At 44.7% G+C, this 26,253-nt stretch overlaps 1 protein-coding gene across 1 annotated transcript in view; it reads right to left on the reverse strand.

The window, feature by feature from the left end:
* Positions 1–19,819, reverse strand: part of LOC147011780 (myosin-16-like) — a 39,860-nt gene extending 20,041 nt beyond the window's left edge. Inside the window, exons 1-21 of the mRNA XM_085855897.1 lie at positions 19,743–19,819; positions 18,073–18,344; positions 17,464–17,607; positions 16,446–16,602; positions 15,024–15,051; positions 12,516–12,615; positions 11,773–11,865; positions 10,933–10,996; positions 10,710–10,808; positions 10,250–10,353; positions 8,587–8,725; positions 7,838–7,956; positions 7,507–7,656; positions 6,672–6,842; positions 6,219–6,401; positions 5,389–5,515; positions 5,185–5,243; positions 4,921–5,008; positions 2,744–2,861; positions 2,369–2,492; positions 1,704–1,840 (exon numbers count right to left, since the gene is read on the reverse strand). Of these exons, the coding sequence (XP_085712023.1) occupies positions 1,704–1,840; positions 2,369–2,492; positions 2,744–2,861; positions 4,921–5,008; positions 5,185–5,243; positions 5,389–5,515; positions 6,219–6,401; positions 6,672–6,842; positions 7,507–7,656; positions 7,838–7,956; positions 8,587–8,725; positions 10,250–10,353; positions 10,710–10,808; positions 10,933–10,996; positions 11,773–11,865; positions 12,516–12,615; positions 15,024–15,051; positions 16,446–16,602; positions 17,464–17,607; positions 18,073–18,276 (2,408 nt within the window). The 5' untranslated portion in view covers positions 18,277–18,344; positions 19,743–19,819. The remainder of the gene's footprint in view (positions 1–1,703; positions 1,841–2,368; positions 2,493–2,743; positions 2,862–4,920; positions 5,009–5,184; positions 5,244–5,388; positions 5,516–6,218; positions 6,402–6,671; positions 6,843–7,506; positions 7,657–7,837; positions 7,957–8,586; positions 8,726–10,249; positions 10,354–10,709; positions 10,809–10,932; positions 10,997–11,772; positions 11,866–12,515; positions 12,616–15,023; positions 15,052–16,445; positions 16,603–17,463; positions 17,608–18,072; positions 18,345–19,742) is intronic.
* Between the last annotated feature and the right edge of the window lie 6,434 nt (positions 19,820–26,253).

Below are 26,253 nucleotides of genomic sequence, written 5' to 3' on the forward strand. Positions count from 1 at the left end.
CTCGGACTCTCTGGAAAATCCTCTATTTCTCTTTGCCGACGACTCCACCCTCTGCCGTACCATCTGTCATCCCTCAGACCGGCAAGCAGCAGCTTCTTCGCTCACTGCAGATCTGGATAAAATCACAAACTGGTCCAACACGTGGAACATGTCTTTCAATCCAGACAAATCTCACACTCTCACTATGTCTCTTCGAAAGGACCGTTTACAAAACCCCCCCATCCACTTTCTCAACAATCCTCTGGAAGAAGTCTTTTCTTTCAAGCATCTAGGTCTCACTATCTGCCATGACCTTTCCTGGGAAAGTCACATTTCCAACCTCGCCTCAAAAGCCAGTCGCCGACTGGGAATCCTCCGTCGTGCTAAGTCCTTCATCGGCCCTCTTGAGCTCCTGACCACTTACAAAGCTTTTGTCCGTAGCCTGATGGAGTACTGCTCTCCCCTCTGGGCTGGTGCTCCTGCCTCCCACCTTTCTCGGCTTCACGCTGTCGAAACCAGGGCATTTAAGATCATCGGCATCTCCCGCAATGAAGCTGAGTCTTTGGGCCTCTCACTCAATCACCGCAGGTTGGTCGGTGGTCTTTGTCTTCTACCGACTCCTCTCCAGCCTTGCCCCCCCTGCTCTCTCTGCGATTTGTCCCCACCACATTTCCACAGGGCGCTCAAGGTCCGCCAACAACCCCCTTCTGGTAAAACTACCAAAATCACGAATCACTGCTCATCTTCACTCTTTCATTCCTCTTTTTTCCCGCCTTTGGAATAAACTTCCTCACTCTATTCTTTCCCATTCTTCCCTCCAGGCTTTCAAAACAGCTGTTCACCACCACCTCTTATCTTCCCCCATCCAAATCCTCGATCTTTTCTACCCCCGATAATCCACTCAAGCCCACTTCCTTCATTTCTCCTGCTTCCCTTCCTGAAAGTCCCTGTAATGTCCATCTTCTCTTCGCCATGTTCCCCGTCCCATCCCCATCCCTCTCCCTTCCACAGTTCACCTAATGTGTCTGTTCCCCACTGTTTTGTCCCTTCCACTCCCGCCCCTCTTGTCTCATGCCTCCTTGCTGTGAGTTGTGTGTTAGCTCTCATACGAGCCTCGACCAAGGTATACAAAAAAAAAAAAAAAAAAAAAAAAAATAACAACCCTATCCTACGCGGGTGGCCGATTGGCACGATTGTGGTGAGGTCGAAAGACCCACCCGTTACTAGCTCCCGGCGTTGTTCCGAGAGGGTCACGACTGAATTGTCCGTCCGGTGGGCGACGTGCCGCGATTCGAGTTACGTGGCCGATCGCACGCCAGCGTGCGCAAATTCGCAACAATATATATATACCTATCATGTGCAGCCTGTTGCTGCTGGTTGTATCATTTTTTGGAGAGTGTGGCTGTGCCGCTGATGCAGTGCCCTCTATTACCACTACACTGGTACTCATTTTGTTGACCTCAGAAGAATGACAGGCTGAGTCAACGCCACCTGGTGTTAATTCAATGGAAACAGGGGCTCAAAAACTCAAGACCCGAAGATTTTAAGCCAACCACCTTAACCGTTAAGCCAACACCAAGCTTTATATATACATACACCCATTTAATATCTGCATTAGTTTATGGTTCTCTATCAAATGAATTGCTCAGTCAAACTCAATGCATTTCTCTGCCGTGAGTCTCTCTACCTGGCAAATGCTCGTGTAACACGACATATTAAATCACCTCATGTCCAGCAAGTGCTTGACTCTCTGTCGTCCAAAGTAACCGCGACAGCGAGCCTGCATTTGTGTGATAATCTTGCCCAAAGCATCATCACGGAGATCTTCCAGCTGAGCCAGCACCCCCGCTCGGAAAAAGACCTAAAACGGAATAAGTCCAACCAGGAGTTTGGGTCAGAAGAAAACGAAATGAATACAGACGCATGAAACTGAAACTGAATTATCAACACTGTGTATCGGTTGTGACATTTGGAAATGCGAAGTTGCCTCTGGGGCAAACACTTGTCCATGCACTATAACGAACCAATTTACTGCAGAGTGTATCAGAAGGTGTGTTTTATCATTGTGTGTATCTCTTTTTGCATAATTTGAAGGAACAAAGGAGAGAAGTAACTAAGGGATGCATGCAGATAACAGTTGAGGGGTAGAGCAAAAAAAAAAAAAAAAAATTAATGAAAGTATGAAATTCTCGATATGATCAGAAAGAGAAGATAGCATTTGTGTGGTTATATATTCTGGTTAATGGAAAGGTGGATAATTTGTTTACACATTACGATTTTCCTTCGATTTCTTTTCATTGAGGATTTATGTTCAAAGTATTATTATGCAAAGAAGAATTAGAAGTCGAGGAAAGGGAACAAGCTATCCTCAAATGAGTTCAAAGGTCACCTTGGTTTCACCAATGCGGAACTGGTCTTCATTCAGCTTTACAGCCTGAATAATGAGTTCTGTTACCTTCTTGCTGTCCACAAACTCACCCTTCGGACAGGCAGCTGGGTGAAGGATCTGGTATCTGGAGGGAGTGGGGGACAGAGAGATAGATATGGAGATGTAGGGGGAGAGGGAGAGGGAGAGGGAGAGACAAACAAAGGAAGGAGAGGGGAGAGGGAAAGGAAACCCCACTGATTATGGTGCTAAATTATGACTCCACTGGTTATGACCTTCCAAGTAGTCATGAGGACAACAAACTAAGTTGCATTCCCACCTCCGCTGCATAAACAAATTTCAAATCAACACTTACGGACCTCTCAGGTGAAGACGTACCGGTGTTTGAACTCGGCGTATGGCAATCGGTTGGGAAAACCTTTTCGGCAGATTCTAATCCCTTCCAGCACACCGTTGCAGGACAGCTGGTTCAGAACCAGGGTAGCATCAATCAGGCCTAAAGCACAGAGCCAGGGAATTATTGGTGTGAACAACTTGAGGGATGACAACTTAGTTACGATTTAACTATTGAAGATCGGCACACATTCCTTTTTAATGCAAGTGTTCTGCACTTCTGACAACTACGACAACATTGCCTCAGGTAATGGGAATTTGGTTCTGAGATGGAAGCCCACCAGTAACCTTCCATCTCAAAGTTGATTGGGTTATTTGCACACATATTTGGCATTTCAAATTGAAATGACATCATATAAAAAAAAAAAAGTGTTAGAACAGCACTCGATGGAGCAGACACCGGACCTGAACCAAAATTGAATCGGCTTGTTCTTGTCATCTAACAAATTATCTCATCCACCTAGTTTTGTCATAATCATCCATAACTTTTTAAAATATCATGCTATAGATCGTTTTTGGCCCCATCTCTCAATGGTGAAGCATCACCTTAAAAATTAAATCATTGTCGTATCCCGATTTAGATCTTCACCAAAATTGAAACAATGTGATTTTGTCACACACCCAACCTGTCTACCACGTTTCGTCTGAATCTGTCCATAACTTTATGAGATATCATGTTCACAGACAAACACATAGACAAGCCGGTAGGCGGACATGGGTAGTCGCCTACCCAATATAACCTGACGCGATGGGCCCGTTTGATGGGGAATGACCTGAGGATTAAGCACAAGAAAATTCATGATTCTAGCTTCAAGGGTTAATGCTGCAGATTGTTTTTTCGTTACAATACCCCCACATTTAGAGATTTTTCGACCGTTGCTAGGCAACGGAGGGGTCCATAGCAACGGTTATTTCTCACACATAACTAGGACATACCATGAACCTACCATACCAGTTTCATGTATATCTGACTCATGGTCTCTGAGATATAACGAACTTCGTTTTTTTATTGTTTTCGACCAGGGTTCATTTAAAGTCTATCTTCTCCGACAGTTTTCATAGGATCCGGCTGGAAATTTTTGACAATATGGCTGAATGTACTGCCCACAGTCGCTCGTGGCCAGATTTTTGAAAAAATAAATTTTTTATGATTTTTCAAAAATTTCAAAGTCCCATTTGCTAGGCAATGGTGGTGTCCATAGCAACGGTTCTCATTTGCACACAACTAGGTCATGGTATGAACCTACCAACCAAGTTTCATCAAAACCACCATTGTATTTACGGAGCACTGGACCGAACAGAGGGACAGACAGACAGACAAGCCGGTAGGCGACGAGGGATCCGCTAGGATCGAAGTGCTGGATACGATGCTTTTCATTATGACCGATCCACCGACGAAGATTCATTGCCAAGACGTATTGGTTCACATACAATTGTTCCTCTGCCTGGAAAGATTTTTCCTATTGCGTATTTTGCCAACTGGCACTCATAAAAAATGACGGTAAATAGACACCCTATTTTTGAAGGACTACCATTTGAAAAATAAAACCTAAATCAAAAATCGGCTCAAGTAAAATTTTCTAAATATCTCGAAGTGTTTAATTCCGAAGTCTCGTTTCTCCACATTCAAAACTGGAGGACAGGTATTGAAAATAGTGAACGCGGTTTTTCGGCCGCTGCATAGCAACGAAACTCAAACGCGCACACTCCCAACACATATGGCACCTTTTCGCCAAGTTTCATCGAAATTGGTTTGCTGGTTTGTGCTGTGGAGGCTCGCGTTGCAGACACACACACACAACAATTTCGCCATCGCCAAGTTTCATCGAAATTGGTTTGCTGGTTTGTGCTGTGGAGGCTGGCGTTGCGCGCGCGCACACACACACACACACACACACACACACACACACACACACACACACACACACACACCCTGACAATAAGGGAAGATCAAAAAAAAATTCCAAATTTTTTTTTTTTTCGACGAGATCGACCACCCACAGATATAAATAACCAATTTCCTGGTCCATGTCTCCGTCCATAATTCACGTTAAAACATACTTCTGTCCACCTTTGGTGGCGGAGGTAACGATCATATATAAGCACAAGAGGACTGCATTGTCACAAGAGGGTGCCCTGACTAAAAGTGGTTTTCTACTTACCAGGAGTTTTCACCTCGTTTGGGATGATGCACCGTACGAAATGCGGTGCTGTGCTGTGCAGACTTGACATCAGCTTATTCAGCTGCTCCTGTAACGTCATTGTACTTAATCAGAAAGGTTCACCTTTTTATATTCAAGTAAATGGATTGATTGAAAAATGAAATGTCGCTCAAACATTCTAAAGCCGTGGAAGAAAAATGGCGTTTTGTGAGGATGTAATAGTCGCTTGCAATTTCCAAATGTTTTCTGAACACGTTGCCTTACCCTGTACAAAGCAGAGACCGTTTGGAACGAAGCTCCTTTCTTCTTCCTCTGCTTTCCACCTAAAGGGAAGAAAGAAAAAAAACCACATTAATAACTTTTGAAATATAAAAATGTTTCTCTTTCATCTGCATTAACAGCAAGAATGCATGAAGACAATGGAATAAAACACTAAATGTCTGCATGGCATTTGGGAGCAGGTTATACCTGACGGTTCTTCTTCGACAAAGATGGCGGCCAGAATGAGTATGGTCGACTTCTTGAAAAGCCCTGTAACAGTCTCATTCAGAGGGTCTTTGTTCTTTTCCAGCCAACCGGTGATGCTGTATCCAACCTGGGAACATACGAGCATTCCACAAGCTAAACAAGCTTTATAATGTCATCTACAGCATTTAATGAACCTGAGCAAGATTTATTTTAAACTTCTATCATCTTCCACATTATAAATATTGGGACCTGGAAAGTTGAAAAACTGGAGCACAACAGTTAAGTGGTTGTTGTTAGAACATTCATGGATGCAAGGTGGTTGGACATCATTGAATTACATTCCCATGGATCGAGATGGGAGGGAAATAATAATGTTTAGGGAAAGGGTTCCTAGGATGGGACGGCACCCAAGACCAGACTTTGTGATTTTTCAAGGTTACCAACAGGGTCATAACAAGAAATTTTTATGCTCAGGAGGAGGCCATTGGGCCCATCATGCTTGCACCACACAGATACCAGATTTAATCAATCCGTCGATACCCCTTCCCTTCGCGTGCAGCCTTTTGGCTGCAACACTGGTACTCATTTCACTGACCACGGAAGGATGATAGGCTGAGTCAACCCCCTAGTGTTAATTCAGCGGCCAACGGGGCTTGAACTCAGGAACCTAGAATCCCAAGCCACCACCCTAACCGCTAAGCCAACACCAGGTTAAATATCAAGTAGAAAATTTGCAGTCCCATTTATTGATGCCATCCCATCTCAGACAACCTTCAAGTTTTTTATTTTTACAATGCTATTGCTGTTGGGTGGAAAGAAAGACGTTTTACCGTCCCAGCATAGTGCACCAGCGCGAAGTGAGACTCGGCCTTCTTGGCTCCTCCTCCGAGGCGAGGCTTTTGGAAATTATTCGACTTTCCAAGATGGTTGTCATAGAGCGCAGACTTGAAGGTGGCATCCGTCGCTTTTGGGAAGACGCACTGCTCTTCCAGGATGGAGAAAATGCCCATAGGCTATCGGAAAGGGCAGACATTTTTGGGAAGAGTGATGTATAATAGTCTGGTAAATAGAGTGACATACCTTAAATCTGCAAGTTTACAATTCTCTCATCCAAGAAGCCAGGTGCAACAGACCATCTCTCAGAAAACATTAATGTATTTCCACTGTTCAGCTCTTTTTCTATGTAGAGCAAATGTTTTTTTGCAGCTGCAATTTGCACACAACAACTTGGTATGCTTGGAGTGTGTAAAACGAGTCATTGTATTCCAACGTAGTGCAGTTACCTTCTCCAGCAAGTCAATGCAGGCCTGCAGGTCCATGCCAAAGTCGATAAAGGTCCATTGAATACCTTCTCTCTTATACTCTTCCTGCTCGAGAATGAACATGTGATGGTTGAAGAACTGCTGCAGCTTCTCATTGGTGAAGTTGATGCACAGCTGCTCGAAGGAGTTGAACTGCAGGTATGGAAAGCATAGCAATGAGGGAAGGAAGCTTTGTCTTCAAGCATTTGTTACAGCATTTGGGTTAGATTTGGATGTCAAAAAAATTGTCGTATCGTAAGGGCTAAAGCGAATTATTAATTTGACAAAGACTATGAGGCTGATCATATAATGACGACGCCATAACTGATAAGATCATTCATAAAACCCTTTTTTCCTTCTTTTTTTGTTTATAGTGGAGCTGAAACGTACACCCACGCGCACGCAAACACACGACTGTTAGATGAGACAAACACAGCCACTGAGCTTGGGGGAAGTGCCATCACTTCCAGGGGTACTCGAGGTACCAGCGACATCGCTTTTCTCACAGCACTCGGCGGAGCATTTGCCAAGGAGGAATTTCCTCCTCCACATGGATGCCAACCGGTGGTGATTATCCGTGCTCTTAAACGTTTTTTTTTTTCTTCACAGAAATTTACCAAAAAATAAATAAATAAAAACCTGTGGACCCAACAAACAGGAATATTCATGACAGAGTTAAGAGGACCCTTGAGTTGTGGTGGATTGGAGCATTTACAGGATGTCGTGAAATTATTACCGATGCCCAAACACTTGCTCTCTGCTAGACATTATAAACAATCAACATAACTTGAAAGCCATTCAATAGTATGAGAAGTACCTCAAAGATTTCGAAGCCAGCAATGTCGAGCACACCGATAAAGAACTGCCGAGGGAGAACTGTGTCCAGTGTCTTGTTAATTCGTATAACCATCCACTTGAACATCCGATCGTATATAGCTTTGGACAAAGCTCCAACAGAGAAGTGACACTAGCCCACAAAAAAAAAAAAGGTACGCCTGTGTTATACGTGATGCAACCAGAAAGTGAAAATGCACCATCCTCCGAGTGTCGGCATCCTTTACGTCCGGCCTTTGGCTGTGCATTACGGATCAAATTCCTGCCGAACGATGATCGGATAGATCGTCGATAAAATGTCTCCGCTTTCTCACCTGATCCATCGTTTGACTCTTCTGCACAAATTCGTTGCCAACTTTGACCTGCGGCCTTGTTATTCCTCTTTGCAATTCATTTGAGGCGATGCCCAGAAGGTGAGAGACTTTATCCGCCACTGTAGGAACAAAGGACACGTTAGGGTGCTTAACACACCATGATGCCAATTGCATTTCTGTGTAATTGCTCACAAATAACTAGGTGTTAATTGTCATGATAATGCCGACTATTTTCATTGCAAATTTGTGTACAATTTGGGATTTTATCAACTTTACTGGTTACTTGGTGCATCCTAATAAACAACGGAGTGCCACCTCAATGGAGATCTTACTGATGTTCCCAACCATGCACCGCATGTACGTAATGTCTGTGAACAACAGGTTTTGGCCTTTTATATTTAAAAATGCCTTCCAGACTGAAAGTTTCAGTGTTCGGAAATGTCAACTTTTATAATTTTCTGAGCTGCGAATGTGAAACGAGAAGTTGACATTATTACATTTCTGAGACATATAAACACTTATTTAAATATATACTTTGGATAATCTACAGGAAGCTGTAATAATAGAAACATAATATTCGGTGCTTTTATGTTTACATTTTCGAAGCAAACTTTTAGAGAAGGCCTCAAATTGTTTGCCGAAGAAAGAGCACTTCCCTTATGGATTCCTGAAAGGTTTAATTGGCAAAAAAAAAATACGTACAAAGCTGAAAGGAAGAGTTATATCATTTTGGGGATGCTCTAAATCACCTTCCGTGCCATCGATCTCAGCCTGTTCTTCGCGTGGTTTTTGTTTGAACTTCATGTTCCCAAAATGCATGACACCGGAGGTCAGACGATACATGCCCTTCTTCTCCTCTGCGGAGAAGCCAAGGATATCAATGGCTTCCTGCGGTGCGAAGAACCAAGGTTGATCGAAAAAAAAAAAATAAAAAAAGAAAAAGAGGAAGAACTTCATCACAATGACTCATCGGAATTGCATCAATCGTTTCAAAGTAATGACCAAAATAATTAAGTAATCATCGAACCTGAGTCCCATCATTGTTATTGCAATATAAAGAAGATAACACCATAAACACCACCCCATTACATCAGAGACTATCAAACAAATGCAAACGACTTGTTTCACTTTGTATCACGAGCTTTCCCATTTACGGGATGACAGTCTCGTTTGTTGTGTTGTGCATGACAGAGATCAGATTTTCAGGCGCTCTTGATGCATGTTCCCAGGTATGTTCGGTGGCGTTCATGTCAAGACTCTGTGGAGCCCAGGTATGAAGTCACGGTTCACTGCGTCTCTTGTGGGCAGAGGTGGTTCTGGGGGTATGACATGTAGCGCCACCTTCCTGCGTTAATTCTGGAGGTATGACAATTTGAGGCCACCATTCCTGCGTTAATTCTGGAGGTATGACAATTTGAGGCCACCATTCCTGCGTTAATTCTGGAGGTATGACAATTTGAGGCCACCTTTCCTGCGCTAATTCTGGAGGTATGACATGTAGCACCACCTTCCTGCGTTAATTATGTTTTATATTGCAAAATGCCTTGATGGTTTACTGTCAAGAGAGTTTCTTCTAAGACCAGAAAGGAATTTTTCCCTGGGCACAGCAGAGTCCTGACTTGAACGCCCCATGAAGAACTTTGCAATTATGGATCAAGAGCTGTGGAAAATCCGACCTATGTCAAGTATTATGCAAGAGATGCAACAAAATATACTCGATAATTTGGCCTGATCTGGATCATGCTGTTTTACAGAATATAATTAATTTGATGCCATCATGGGTTATAGCACTGTATGAGGCCATTGCCACCTGATACTAATACAGGTAATCAGTTTGGATATGTTCATGCCACAGAATGTCAAAATGAAGTTTGGTTGCAATCGAGGTGTTCCTTTTATTCTGGGAGGGTTACTATCAGATCATGAACCATACTCTATACCGAACGTTGGTGCTACCGAAGCAGTTTCTATTGCTGGGGTTACAATTCTGGATGGGTCGCCACTCTGATGCAAGAAGTCAAGTCTGGAATTTGGAATTGGTTCAAGGTGCCAGTGATAGCTTGCCTCCTCTTGATGAAGGATACCGTGGGATCTTTAACATCCACCAACTAATACCAGCAGATGTGATGCCCAGTTTAATGTCCATCCGAGGGACAGAGCACACATTGATGAATCACCTTGCCTGTGAAACACCAGATTAACAGTTCATAGCTGGGCAGAGATTCAAACCCAGGATCAATAGCTTTGAGGTGAGTGTGCGTACGTCTCTGCTATCCTGCCAGCCATTGTGTATGATCCTGATACCTTTTTCATTGCATCATCATCGATTTCACCATTTAATAAAAATAAAACGTTGCAAGGACAATAGTCTGTGGGCAGTTAACACCAGAGTTCGACAAGGAGACAACTTACATCTGTCATCATCATTTCTTCTTGATCGTCCATCTTATCGACAGTGATGACACCTTGAGAAATGTAGAAGTACTTGTGCGCATCAGGCTCCAACAAGCAATCCTCTGTAAATGCAATATACTCACTCAGAAAGAAATTCATTTTAAAAAATAAATCAGATAAGTTAAAAGTTGTGGATCAGAAAGGGAAACCCCTGGAATCGGGGAAAATTATTTTGAGGGTTTGGGTGTTCTGTTTCTTTGAGGGGATTTGGGTAAACATGGCGATTGATAACCGAAAGCGTGCCATTCCATGGCGTGTGTGTGTGTGTGTGTGTGTGTGTGTGTGTGTGTGTGTGTGTGTGTGTGTGTGTGTGTGTGTGTGTGTGTGTGTGTGTGTGTGTGTGTGTGTGTGTGTGTGTGTGTGTGTGTGTGTGTGTGTGTGTGTGGGGGGGGGGCATGTGTGCGATCTCTGTCCTTACTCAAAATCTCTGGTATTTTGTTGGAAAGCATCTGGTAGAAAATGTGGTAACTCCTCTCAGCACTCTGTTGAGAAATCACTCGAGACTTCTCCAGGAGATCTGCAACCCGTCCAGACCAAAATAAGAAACCAAACAGTTTGTGCACTCCCAGCTGTACGGTGACACGAACGGGCGAACGCCGGCATTTGGAGTAAATGGCATGGCCGTAGGGGTCACAACTTACAGCTTTCGATGTCTGCTCCGGACAACTTTCCCGTGCTGCCAAAGTGAATGCGAATGAACTTTCCCTGCGAATCACAGCAAACGAAGGCAAATCGAATGAGTTCAACACAATGTCACAGAATCGTTGTGACAACAGTGACCGAGTAGAAGAATACTGGTGACCATTTTACTGGATGGACGCTGGTCATCGTGACACTTCGTGGCCTCAGGTTGGCCCAACATCGACTGTACTTCTGGACCATCTACAGGTAGAAAATACTGACTCTTCCCCCAACCCTCCTACCCCCATCCCCTATATCTATTACCTATTCCTTTACAAACATCACGAAAACAACAAATGATTGTAAACCAACGGTAATGGGTTCCTCAAAACCGAAGTGATCGTGTGTCATTAAAACAGCACTTCAGTATACCAGATATGATGACGTCGAACACCTTTTCACCAATCCTTGCAGGCTTCTCTTAAATAATTATTTGAATCCCCTCTAAGATCCAGCATTTGACTTCTGGTTGCATCATGGCTTGGGAGCCAGCTGTGCAGTTGATGCAGTGCCCCCTGTAGGTTTGGGAAGGAATTTGTAATTTGTTCAGGGTGCCAGCGATAGTTCGCTTACTCTTTGCGAAGGACACCGTGGAATCTTTAATGTTCACCGACTAATTCCGGCAGACGGGACGCCTGGCCTAATGTCCATCCGAGGGATGGGCCGCTTCGTGATGGAATGCACCCTACCCGTACTATCCTGTCAGGACGTCTTTAACAGTTGAGGTGAACACATTGAATGCGAAGTACAAGTGTACGATGACTGCACAAAGCGAACGCTGGAGGGCTCTGTGTACTCACAAAACGAGAGGAGTTGTTATTCCGCACAGTCTTCGCGTTTCCGAAGGCCTCCATGACTGGGTTAGCCTGGATGATTTGATCTTCCAGGGAACCCTAAGAACAAGCAACCGAAAGAAACACACTTATCTTCCTCAACAAACATTGCAAGGATCATCTGGACATCATCATCATCATTTTCTGTAGATCAAGAAGCAACAAACAATCCCTACCCTACCCTCCACCCTCACCCCCTTTCCAAATTCCCCACCATTCTTATTGTGACAACGTTTCCTCCACCCATTTTATAATCATCTTTGTTGATTCAATCATTGCACCTAATTTGGTAATTTTCACAATCATGAGAATATATCAACCTGAAATACCTCCGTGAGTTTACCTGTCAAATGCCCCCCCCCCCAACCTAACCCATGTTTACCTGTCAAATGTCCCCCTCCTAACCCATTGCTACAAATGAACTACAGGTTTACCACTCAATGATCCACTTCCCTCATAGCATGATCGATGAGGGAATGGATTATTGCACACGCACTGATTGACATGATCGATGGCATTCGTGTCAGGTAAACTCACGAAGGTATTCCAGGTTGATATATTCTCGTGAGTGTGAAGATTGCTGCATCAGGTGCAATGATTGAATGAACAAAGATGATTTGTCTTTGTTTACGAGCCAACCACATGTTTACTACTAAAATAAGCACTGCAATCGATTCCACCATGATGCCATTAGAGTATTAGATGCACACCTTTGATTCGTCAATGGCATCCTTGCCAGCACCAGCCAGGTTGGCAAAATACTGAATTACTTTCTTGGTATTCTCAGTCTTGCCAGCACCAGATTCTCCTCTGCAAATTGAATGAATGGGAGTGTTATACACATTCTCGTTGAATGACGCAGAAAGTGTTATACACAACATGGACACTTACATTACGGATGTTCAGTGAATTCTATAGAATGCAGCAGCTGGTTACATCACTGCTAGGATGCCATGCTCCGTTTAGCTGGTAGGTCAGGACTTTGTAATCTGTTCATGGTGCCGGTGATAACTCGCTTACTCTTCGTGAAAGACACCAATAGTGCTAGCAGACGGGACACCGGGCTTAACGTCCATCCGAGGGACGGCACGCTTTATGATGCAACATCGTGCCTGTGAAGCACCAATCCGACAGTTTATAGTGTGGTTGGGAATCGAACCCAGAGTGGACAGCTCGAATACAAGTACACTACCTCCACACCACAACTCCATCAGGATGTTTGGTGTACTCAGATCACAACACGGTAGAGAACCTTCATGTGGTCACTGCCTGAAGTGGACAAAATCCCTTGGAGTAAGAAATATCAAACTAGAACGACTCTCGGTGGAGTGCACACCTGTGCCAAGCTGAGCAGTTTACGTTTTTGTATGCCACTGATAGACCGGATCTGGATTCGGACCTTCACTAAAATCAAATCGCCTTGTTATCGTCACCGAACCAACGAATACACCAAGTTTGGTCATAACTCGTCCGCAACTTTTTGAAATATAATGCCATACTAGTCCAGTCCAGTGTACCGTACTCTTGAACAACCAAAGCAGTTTTTCCTTGGCTATTTGGCACAATCCTGGACAGGTTGCCACTCCGACCATTTTCTTGGAGCACAGCTCTGCCACTGATGGCAGAGTAAACTGACGCCACTGATGGTAAATAAACTCCTTAAAATTTATTCATTTCATCTGTACAAAGCAAGTATTACTCAGCAATTTGTACAAATATTCAACTATTAATTTGCAGAAACGAGTTCCTGGGTCTTGTATGACAATTAACTATGCCTCGAATCCAGGGAGCACACGACCTTTGCGATTTTCAAAGAGGACAGATTGTTGGCAAATCAGAAGATGGAATCAGCCAGCATCAGAGCTCAGAACCTTGGCATTCAGTTTTCTACGGTCAATGGGGTGATTGTACAATTCACCAGCGAAGGCAAGGAATCCACAGCTTCCCGTTCTGGTCGACCTGGGCCCTCAGAAAGGTGTCTTCGAGCTGTTAAGCGGCCCATTAAGAAAACTCCCTGTTGCAAGGCAGCAGATGTTGTAGAGGAGGTCCAAGTTAGCTCAAGAACTGCCATCTGGTACTTTCATCAACTGGGCTACTGCAGGAGAGCAGCTCGGAGAAAACCACTTCTTAGACCAGCGAACATTCAAAGGAGAAAGAAGTGGGCTGACGACATGGCCAACAGACCCTTGGAGTTTTGGCAAACTGTCATTTTATCAGACGAGTCCCAATTTACTCAATATTCTGACAGTGGACATGTATGGGTCTGGAGACTTCCCAGTCAAGAGTTCTCTTTGAACCGATTGCAGCCAACTGTCAAACACGGTGGCTTTTCAGTGATGGTGTGGGGAACAATCTGGAGTGCTGGTCTGTCAGAGCTTGTGAAGTGTGTTGGCAACATCAACTCTACGATATACATTTCTATCCTTTAGGATGGACTCCTTCACTGGTCAGATGGTCAAAAACAACACTGTTCATGGAAGATGGAGCTCCATGCCGCACTGCAAAAAAAGACTAAAGCATGGCAGGACAGAAATGGGATCAAGCGACTTCCATGGCCAAGTCAGTCTCCTGACATGAATCCCATTGAACACCGCTGGGCCATGTTGGATCGAGCTGTGTGGAAAAAGTCCAGGAAACCAACATCACGGGCAGAATTCCTTAACCTTTTGCATGAGGCCTGGGCAGAAATACAGCAATAGAAAATTTCAGAACCTGGTAGTTCTATGTCTAAAAGGGTAAAAGTGTTGAAATCTGCAAATGGCGAGTCTACAAAATACTAGTGTTGTTGTTCTTCTTTCGGCTGCTCCCGTTAGGGGTCACCACAGCGGATCATCTGTTATGATCCGCATACTGATTTGGCACAGGTTTTATGCCGGATACCCTTCCTGACACAACCCTGGTCGCCTCATACGACACAGGGATAAGGATTGGGTTTCGCCATGATTCCGGGCTGCCATACACCCTCTCATAGCGCGGCCCAGCGCAGAGCTCCCGTCCTCAAGCGATCCTCCAACCCAAGCATCCGAGTAGCCAGATTACAGGCGCATGCCACTACGCCCGGTTACAAAATACTAGTGCATGGATGAAAATGGATTAAATGTTCAATAAATAAATCCTTTTTAAATCATGGTGTCCATTTACTTTTGTCATGTCTCTGTATTGAATGTGATTGTACAGGTATGATGTTGATCGTAAAATGAAATTAAAACACAACTCACGTGATCAGCATGGACTGGTGGCATCGATCTGGGGGTGGGAAGATACATGGATTGTTATATTCCAGCGTATTACCATTAAATCCATGTACAGCAAACAATAATCCAACAAACAGAACACTGACAATTTCATTTTACATTCCGGGTGGAGTCTTCATTAATTTATTAACATCGTGTCATCCCCGGCCAAAATAGTGTGGACTAAAAGGCCAAAAAGGTCTGCAGGCCACGAGAAGATCGACACTGGCTGTTCAGCTCATTCTTGCAGGCAGGTCGTGATCCGGTCCAGTCCTGAGATCCTCCTCTGATTGATGTGAACGTTGAACGTTTGTGGATTTTTCACGATGAGGTTATTTGGTCAGTGCTCACAATTTGGAGACAAAGGTTGTTTTTTTGTTTTTTTTCCAGGTGGATGTTTCCTCCTGTTTTTCTTTTCCAACGGATATGGTTCTAAAAGATCCTAGTGAGCTTTTCCACATCGTTGAAGGATAGGTCAGGTTGTTCAAGCTCTCACCATCATGTCCCTGATATAGCCACTCAAGACCTTTCTCCTTACCCACCAAGTGAAGTAAATGACGTGCGTGACAATTGTCGTTTTGAGGAATGAACACCTTGTGATGACCTCAACGGGAAGGTAAACCCAGATGAACTGTTCATGTCTCAAAAGGGAGACCGATGGAACGAATAGATTTTTATTTCTTTCCACAGAGGGCATCCCACCCATCAAGATCATGATGAACAGGTAAGGTCATTGTCAAGCTGTGCACACACACACACGTCCTGCACAACATGGTCCACATGTATCGTGCCCTGGACTATTCTGTCACCATTCGAATAGCAGAGTGGGCATTGCAGATTTAGTTTGTCCACCATGATGGTTTGGTATTCAGACAATGGCCTCCAGATGAGATAGGGAACAAAGACATTTCATAAAGCATCCTAGATCCACATTCTGGCCTTTTCCCTGCACCTTCTGCATCCATTGTGATTTATGGTGAAAGCACCAAAAGGTCTTCGGTGAATTTGTCCGATTCTTCATTCACAATGCCCCGGGTGTTAGAATGCTTTTTTTTAATGCTATGTTGCACCGATGAAGATTTTTTGCAAAGGTGACTCATTACCTATAGGCCACCGATTCATAGCTCTCTCAGGGAGTTGGTATCTGTAAAACAGGTGTGCTTGCTCTATTGTCAAAGTGAATTATAACCAAGCATGCGGAAGGTGATCAGAAAATTAATTTTAAAGTACGCTACTATTAATATATATACATTATTGATATTTTATTAATATGTTATTTACTCTTCACTTTGGGTGGCAGTGCCTTTTCATAGGAAGTGTTTTAGTGACCATCAAAAGTTTATCCGAGTCAACCACTTTATTATTATTACTAATATTATCATGCCTACTACTAAAGTGAGTGCGTACTCAGCAGCATGGCGTGATAGGCGTTGTCCGAGACGGAGAACAGGTGTGGTGGCATCTCGCTGCGTTTCTTCCCCTTGTACATTCCGGCAACCCTTGCACCGTAGATAGGCAGCCACTTGTATGGGTTGATGGTGACACAGAACAGACCCGAATAGGTCTGCAGGTCATGAGGAAGAATAATTTACTGGTCAGGCGCAAGTGAAGGGTCATCAAGCACTCATGGTGTGCAAAGCACAATACACATATATTATATAACTGTATAATTAAAGGTTAAAGGAAATAAACTACAACAGTTGCACTTCCATATAAGTGTGTAAAGAGACACCCTAAGGAGGACAGGCCATGCATGCAGTTCCGTAAATGGGAAGGTGTGTATTACACGCCAAGAGATCCCCTCCGAGGACTTTCGTATTGAGAGTTGAGACTCAAGAACCCAGTTTTACATTGTCGCTGGAATATGGCCATTTTCCATGTTTTTTTTTTTTTCCTTGGGGTGGCTCTTGTGACCATGTGAGCGTTGTGCACTATCCATTTCCATCCCATCACAAATAAATATAACAAGCACAGCTGCAGCTGTAGCTCATGATGGGTCTTTAGGGGACCACAGGATGCACCACTTTTGGTTTGCTTTTCAGTGCAACCTCCTTAATCCGACCGAAACTTGAAGATCTCTGGTCGGTCTTCCTTGCCTTTTCTGGTGAGGATTTAGAGGATGAAGCTTTCATGAGTAATAATTGTTGTGAATGTTCTAATTGTTCAGCGAATATATTGGTGTAGAAAACATTCTGTAACCACCACCACCCCTTCCCTTGTATCGTGTAGGCATTGCAGAGCCGGCATGGTATACACACTCACTTATAGGCATTGCGGAGCTGACACGACGTACACACTCACGCATAGGCATTGCGGAGCCGGCTGCCGGCATGGTGTTCACACTCACTTTTAGGCATTGCGGAGCTGACACGACGTACACACTCACTTATAGGCATTGTGGAGCCAGTACGTTGTACACACTCACGTAAATGCGCATGTTCACGTAGCGCTCCCGCAGGTTGTTCAGCACTGATGCTTCATTGAGGAACGTCATGTTCGCCATGTCGTCCGTCTGCTCGAACTTCGGTGGGTTCATTTCCTGGATGTCAGCCCTCTTCACCGTAAGAGTCTGTGGAAAATGTACAATAGAAGAGCAAGACATTTTATATTGGACAAAATGGCAAGGACAAAGGCCCAACAGGAGGATAAATTAGAGTCAGCAGAATGACCATGATCTATCAGCAGAGTGCAAGCACCATTAGCAAATGGTCCTCATTGGGGTCTGACAAAGGTGCATCATATACCGTACATACAGTGTGTATGACGTGGTAATAAACGATACAGATCAACAGGACGATGCTTGGGATGACCAGCAATACATCCCGTCATCTCCTTCACTTTCCGGTCTCCACGTCATCACCAGTAGGTCCATTAACATCCACTAACTAATGGGGGCAGACTAGATGTCCTGTTTAACGTCAACCCGAGCGATGGCACACACATTGATGAATCATCCTGCCTGTGAAACACCAGGATGGCAGTTTATAGCCGGGCTGGGAATATATAAACATTTCAAGCAAACAAATGAGCAGACCTCATTATGATCGGTGTGGACGGTGAGTTTGTCTCCTTCTTCAGCTGTGATCTCGGCACGGACAAAGCATTCTTTGTCGTGTTTAACCCAGCAGTTCTTCTTCAAGTCGAACACCTTGCTGATAAGGGCTGCCTTTTCAGCTGGTGGTAGGGCCAAGAAAATCATGGGGTCTTCATCGTCCGCACATTCTCCCTTGTAGGGCATGTTTGCAGCTTCGGGGGTAACTCAGCAGGATGATGGAGACAATGGGAAGGAAGAAGGTCCTTCAATCCCTGTTGCCGACAAAAAGAAAAGTTTGACAGCAACTCATGGTTACTAAAAAGATCAATTGAATCAGAAGTTTATCGTCTAATGAACCTTTTATTGCGCACAGTACTTCGTTACATGTACATACGGTGTGAGTTTCTTGCCTCTTCGAGAAGGCGAGTTAAGAAGAACAGACTTTGAGACAAATTACTCAAAAACAATTAGAGAGAGTAAAACCAATCAATCAATCAATAAAATAGCAAAATAAATAAATAAACAAATAAATTTGCAGCATTTATTCTGGTCTTGCTCCTCGAATGGTGTGCTCAGTTACCAAGCAGCGAGCTAGTGCTTGCCAAGCCAGCGTACATATCAACGGGTTTGAATGGAGTGCTTAAGCCACTTAGCGAGCGCTCCACAAGAAACTTGGTAACCGAACACACCCCAGCCCTCTCACCTTGCCCAACTGCCTGTCCATCCAGATCATAAACACGTAAACCACCGCATCGCCTACAAACTGGGATGGCTTCCGCAGAGATACTCAGGTCTTTAAAGACCGAGGTTTGCATGTGCGTAGGACGTGAGCGTCATGTTAATAAGGGCCATTTTTGTTACACGGTCCTGTATGTACACACGACCCGTCCGTCCAGGACCAGGTGATGTACTCCACATTTACAAATCATCATGATGTACCATGCTCAATGTGGAGCGTCGCTGCTGCCGGTTGGAAGCAGCTCTGAGGTTACAATCCTGGTCGGCTCGCCACTCCAAATGAGGAGATCAGGACAGGAATTTGTGGTCTGTTATGGGTGCCGGCGATAGCTCGCCTGCTATTCACGAAGGACATCGTGGGATCTTTAAGGTCCACCAACTTTTGACCAACGCTGGCAGACGGGACGTCGATAGCAAACTTTCTATGAGCCTGGACCTCTCATGTAAAAAAAAATTTAAGTTTCATAAATCATCGATTATGCGCAATTTAATTAATGGCACGACATTATTGGTTTTCAATCAGGAATATTATTTGTCGATTCGTGGGCAACAACATGCATCGTGACTGCTCGTTGCATCATTTCTCAGAGTTAACCCCCCTGCACGTTTTAGCAGCAATTCAATTCGTTCCAAACACCTTGGGATCTCCAAACCGTACGATCATCCATTGTGGCTGGCAGCTAGGACAACCGACTTCACGGCCATCAGTCAGAGTGACGGCCACATCCGACATGCCAAGGATCAGCAATCAAGACGTTAGGGTTAGAATTGGGTCGGGAATCGAAAGCAGACGAGACGGCGACTCTCCCACCAACCTTCCACGATGATGATGATGATGATGATGATGATGATGATGATGATGAACAAACAGAATAATTCGTGTCAATGGACGAGTCCATTAATGAGATATCTGTCATGGCCGATGTACTTACCACAGAGGACTGAGGGAAATAACGGACATAACCCGGTCTCTCCCTCACCTATATACCCCCCGTATCATTTGCATATGGAGTGCGTTATAATTAGACATGTACTTTGAAGGCATAGATCGGCCAACACGGGCATTTTTAATTAGAATCTGTCGGGACATGAAAACGATTTGGGCGGGAATTCGGGTGGGGTGTAATTTGTCCTCCCCCCCCCCCCCCCCCCCCGCGAACGGAGCCTTGAAAATATCACCACTTACCCAGAGACCCCAACAGCTGACACCTAAATAGACCCGAAGCGCCGCCAACGAAGCAGCTGCACCGAGCACGGGGATGCTGCACACACCACCCCACCGTCTTGACTCCTGAGGAGGACATCACCTCGGCCTTGTTAATGGGTTTCACAACCTAGGGCCTTTCATGGATTTCCAAAGGAAGTTTTTCATGGGATCTGAAAACTCGCAAATTATCCCGATAGGCCTCCAGATGAGGCCTGTCCGAATATGGCCCCACACCTTGCACGTGGCAATTAGCAAACCTATTAATTAGCAATATCAGTCGGAATACATTATTTAATTTGTTTTTGGTCTCGTTGTTGTTTCTTCTTCTTCTTCTTCTTCTTCTTCTTCTTCTTCTTCTTCTTCTTCTTCTTCTTCTTCTTCTTCTTCTTCTTCTTCTTCTTCTTCTTCTTCTTCTTCTTCTTCTTCTTCTTCTTCCCTTTTGAACTCGGCTCTTTTATATTCGGTATCCGGATCTCCTTAAATACTGAGCACATGTACACATCCTCACATAGACGGTGCCTTTTGAGAGCGTCTATCATGAACTTTTAAATATATTCGGACATTTGCTTTAAAGTTTCGAAAAGTTCACGTTACTATTTAAAGATTATTCCATCTAATGTATTGTAATTTCGTAAATACACTATTTTCTCGTCATGAACGAAGATCGTCCATGACGGACGTGACGTGACGGCACGTGACGAAATATCGGAAATTGTTGTTGTTTTTTTTTTTTTTTTTTTTAGTTCTTCTTCTGGTGAAGTCAAAACCTTAAGGATGTGGCTCTTGGACACATTTGTCCTTGTTTTAAATTGTGTGCTCTCGCGGTTCAGAGACTACCTAGATCTTAACAAGATACATAATGGCAATGATACAGTATAATATGGTGATGGTTCCCACGAGCATTAACATTGTGTGTGTGTGTGTGTGTGTGTGTGTGTGTGTGTGTGTGTGTGTGTGTGTGTGTGTGTGTGTGTGTGTGTGTGTTTCCCTTGGAGACAGCCCCTTATTAGCATGTCAATGCTGGCAAGCACTGATGGTGGATGTTTCTGTCTAAATTGTGGTTGTTGCTGATGACTCGCCAATAAGTGATAAAACCGGTCCGGCGGCTGATTAGGGCGTGTCGTCTTGGGATTCTTATGGATTGTGCTACTTGTAAATGTCTGCAGCTGGAGAGGAAACCAGGTCGGGTTTGAAACAGCAAACAGCTTACTTTTGTGTAACTGTTCTTAGTTGTTTTATGCAGGGAATTTTGAGTATATATATATATATATATATATATATATATATATATATATATATATATATATATATATATATATATATATATATATATATATATATCCGGGTCATCGCCCGGACATTGTGCGTGGCTCCCGCTGCATTCCACAGCTATATCCATTAATCACATTTGCAGATTCTCTTACACGCCCCGTTAAGTTTTCCTCTCATGTATCTATCTCTCCCAATTACCGTCTCATTTCTGTAGATGCAGAAATTAAAAGAGCATTACTGATTCACACTTATTCACACCTCCTCTTCTGCACCTCATCTGCATCACATTTGCACCTCTCACTCACGCACCAGAGACACCCCATTTTCTTCCCTCCTCCCCCTCCTAAGCAACTGGAAAGGGTAAGTCCATCAGCTGCACCAGGTATTGGATGAGGTCAAAAACTCCTCAACTGCCTCTCCTCTTTCTGAACTCTCTAATTTCCTCAGGTATGCCTCTGATGGCACCTGTAATGTTTGCAACGGTTAAGATTGGAGAAATTATATATTGATTTCGCTCTGCTCTGTGTCTTCTCTTTGTGTATGATTGCACTTATTTTGCTGCACCTCACAAATCCTTCCTTTTCCTGCTCTAAATATTGCTGAAAAAACCCTTAATTGTGCCACATGACTTTTCCATGCTCTTGCTTATGAATAAATTGCTGATGTTATAAATGTACCCAGCTTGTTTAGTCTTTTCCTTCATTGGTCCAGCATGGTCTGCACATTAGTTTAGCCGTGAAATTATGCCCCATAGAATTTACTCTTGTTATCCAGTACACTCTCACTGCATCGCTCAGCAGTAATTCGGCTGTGCGTTGAGGGCACGAGACCCTAATTGGTTCGATCGTCCACAGGTAAGGTATCACTTGAGGTAGTGTTGCTCTGCCAGGATTGGCAGTGCCGATGGGCATTCGTGGTTGCTCAGCATCCTGAGTTGTGCGGAGTTGTCTGTGCCCGGCGGACTCAGGACCGAGCGTTCGGGAGGGACCCGATTGCTTCCCAGTCGACGCTTGTTTGTTTGTGTCAAATTGTGCAGCAATTGGTGTAATGGACACGATTTGTCTTGTACTTGTTATTGATATTTGGGTGTTCTGACAAATGGCTTGTTTCGTACTCTGTTTAACTAAGAGCAGGACGTCCCTATCTCAGGAATACCCACAAACTGTTTCTACACACATGGCAAACTTGGACCTTTCCTTGATGCTTGAACCCCTGCATGTCCATCTGGGGTCATGTGTGGAATGTGCACGGGTTTTGTACCTCACTGCACTACAACTTCTGCCTCCCTACCCTGTTCAACACTTCCCCTTTCCTTCACAACACTTTGAAACCACTGTACCCACAGGATATCTTGGTTTTGATTTTTTTAAATCACAACTTACCAATCAGTCTTGGGGTTTCTGATGGATCTTTTCTCGCACTACTAGACAGGTAAAGTTGTATTTGCTTGTGTAATCCTGATGTGAGCTCACAGCTCGGGTCTGGTTGATCATGTGCACAGCATATTGTGAATGGTTTTAAAAATGCAGAGCCTCAAAGGCCTCGGGGATCCATTATGTTTTTCCAAGCTTGTACTTGTTTAGGAAGCCATGACATTCATTTTATAGCCTCATTATGTTCCAACAGACACAGTCGCTATGTGCAGAGCATATACTTGTGGAATTATTGCATTATTACTATTGCTACTTCCTCACAATAACACACACTTTCTTGTGCAGTCGACCAGTGAAAGTTTTTGTTCTCGGTCTTTCACGAACCCACTGGCCAGGCCTGACGTTCGATTAAAAGTGGTTCGAGGAGGAACTTGTAATTTGTTCAAGTTGCCAGCGATCACTCTCCTTATTTTTCCCCAAATACACCGCAGGATCTTCAATGTCCATCCAAGGAACGGCACGCTCTGTGATGTAACACCCTGCTTGCAAAACACCAATCCAATATAATACAGTACATAAATAGTCGGGTTGGGACTCGAACCCAGGCGAGATGGCTACATATAAGCTACCCTGTTGGACTTTGGCTCCATGTGCGACAAGGAAAAATGTTGGATACAGATTTTTTTTTACCAGATGTATATTGTTATGGACATATTTACTGTGCTGTGTGTGAAAGTTAGGCACCTCTGGAATGGCAACAAAACGAGATAAGAGACACTAAAGGCAGCTGTGGTCTGGAAAAACCACAACAAGACGAAGTTTAAAATAAATAAAAAGTACTGGCAGCTTGCATCAGGTTGGAGAGAGGGAAATTGTTGAAGGAGAAGGATCGGCTGATGCAATGAATTTCATGTGTGTGTGTGGCGAAATTCATTTTAAAACCGACTCAAACAGTAAAGTTGGAATTGGGAGTCCACTGCCTGCTGAACTTGGGATGCACCAGCGACCCCATTCCCTGACTACAAAGAACCAGCTTCACCCCGCTGCACGGTGGTTCGTGGAGATTCAGCGAAACTCCTTATGTAACACCTGGCAAGATATTGTTGCAGTTGACGAAATTCACAAACCACCATTCAGGTCCCTTAGGTGAGATATCTCGGTAAGTATATGTGTAGTTAGGCCCAAACCCGTTGTCTAGAGGGAATAAATGTCATTTATGCGGGCTGCGACTCTTCAGGATAGCCGTTTTTCTTTTACTATCTTTATTTTGGACCAGCCGCCATTATTACCACCACCAACCACGTCACAACGCCGCTTCACAACAACAACCACCAACCACAACGCTGCTTCACACAACAACCACCAACCACAACGCCGCTTCACAACAACAACCACCAACCACAACGCCGCTTCACCACAACCGCCACGACCTTTACCATCACAACTCGCCACCATCTCATCCACACCATCTTGTGCCACTCGTGGGCGCCGATGCTGGACTCGTGCGGGGCGCGCACCGAGCAGCGTGTTCAAAAACATCACAGACTTTCCGCAGAAAACGGATCAAAAACGACTCACGCCCACTTTTGTTCCGTCCAATCGGTGAGCGAGGGGCGATTTGGCCCCACTTCCAGGGCGTTGGAGGGCGGTCGCTATATGCAAATTCATGGATCAAAAAGCATTCACGCCCAATTTTCCTCGGGCCAATGGGGAGCCAGGTGAAGGGTCGGAGGCAAAGGGTCAAGGGTGAAAGAGCGAAGCCACGGGGCTTATATAAACGGCTGCGTTCGTCAGTCAAGTCAGTTCAGTTGGAAGTTCAGTTCGAGTGTGCGGAGTTCAAGAGAGTCGTCGGTGGAGCTGGAAAGAAGTGGTACTAGTCAGAGTGAAGAGGACGGAGCTGTGGAGAGGTGACGGCGGCGAAGGCGGACGAGGGGGTGCTCGCGTCGGTGCCGGGAGTGGCACAGGGAGAGGCCAGTAACGCGACCGAGGTCGAGGAGGAGACGCTCTCCGCGGGACCCGAGACAGGGTGAAATCCTCCTTCCCCCGAGCATCAGCAACCCCCTCCTGTTTCCCCCCGCGCTGAGATAGTGCGACAAAGGGGGCCCCCTTCCCACCCCCTACCAGACACTGTCCGCGAGGCCCGCGGAGTTGAGGCACCACCGCCGCTCCGCGTCTCATCATCAGACGGGTAGGCCCGACACGGTCTCGGCCCCGGGCCCGCCTACCCCCCTCATCCTGGAGGGTGGTTCTCTTTTCTTTTGCTTTGGGAATATGTTGTCGGCGCCGTCTGTGAAGTAAAATTGTATAAGTGTTGCCGTGTGCCCGGTAGTCGGTTAGATCTGCATTGTTGCATTTGCTTTTTGTGTGATATTGCATTGTCTTCTTCTATTACATTTGCTTTTGGTGTAATTGTATATGTGTGCTTTCCGTTCATCGCGAAATAAATGTGCTTATTGTTGAACTGTTTTCCCGCTTCGCTTCGTCATTTCTTTCATTGAATCCCCATCTTGCTTCACGTAAAGGGTTGGTCGTGGGCTAAAACGCCCGATAATTAATCGAACCGTCGAGGCCGACGAATAACACCACTCGGTTATCCCGATAGTACGGAACGGGTCGCTTAAGTGGCCCGTGTCCGAAGTCGACCTGCGGCGAGGTGCGATCGCCCGGTCTACCCTCCGTGTGGGTACTTAGGTAGGTCGAATTTGGCGAGCAACCCTATCCCACGCGGGGGCCGATTGGCACGATCGTGGTGAGACCGAAAGGTCCACCCGTGACTGGTTCCCGGCGTTAGTCCGAGAGGGTCACGACTGGATTGTCCGTCCGGTGGGCGACGTGCCGCGATTCGAGTTACGTGGCCGTCTGCATGCCGGCGGGCGCGAATCCGCAACAATATCATAGTTTCTGAACTCCGTCCACGCGTCGAATCTACTGCCCTGCTGTTGTCTCGGCGACTACTTCAATTGAGAAGGCAGCCTGCGTGTTCCTGTGCTCACAGCTGACCCTTCACCTGTTGGGGTTTATTTTACAAACTGGTTACCTGAGATAAGTTTCCACCTTGAAAGTCATGAGTTAACTCGTAGCTGCGTCGATATCTCTGACATTTGTACTTTATTAGTCCCCTACCAGTTTCACCGGAGGGGATTATAGGTTTTCTCTCCATCTGTCTGTCCATCAGTCCCACCTGTGGTTTTTCACATTTTTTTTTCTAGTTCCCTTTCACATATTCAAGTGAAACTTGGTACGTGGTTTTATTATGATAAGTAACAGAACAAGTTCGAGTTTCAGGACATTTCATCAAATTTTCACAGAGTTATATCCTTTTTGGACTTAGAAAATGTCATGTCGGGAGGGGAAATGTATTGCAAAGCAAGTCTCGTTCTTTTTAAAGGAGAAGAAACTTAGGGAAACTTAGGAAAGTCATTAAGGGTTGCTTTTCATTAGTATTATTGTTTTAAATGTAGATATTAGGGATTCATAAATATTACTTTTGAATCATCGTTCTCTTGTCGTATGCTGGTTTCACCCATAAAACAACAAACAGGGCACATTTGTGTCCTTATTTCTTTTCAGCCATGACATCCTCTGGGTAAC

This window comes from Eptatretus burgeri, chromosome 15, assembly GCF_056783735.1.
Source record: "Eptatretus burgeri isolate ZD-2024b chromosome 15, Ebu_testis_v1, whole genome shotgun sequence".
Lineage (NCBI taxonomy): Eukaryota > Metazoa > Chordata > Myxini > Myxiniformes > Myxinidae > Eptatretus > Eptatretus burgeri.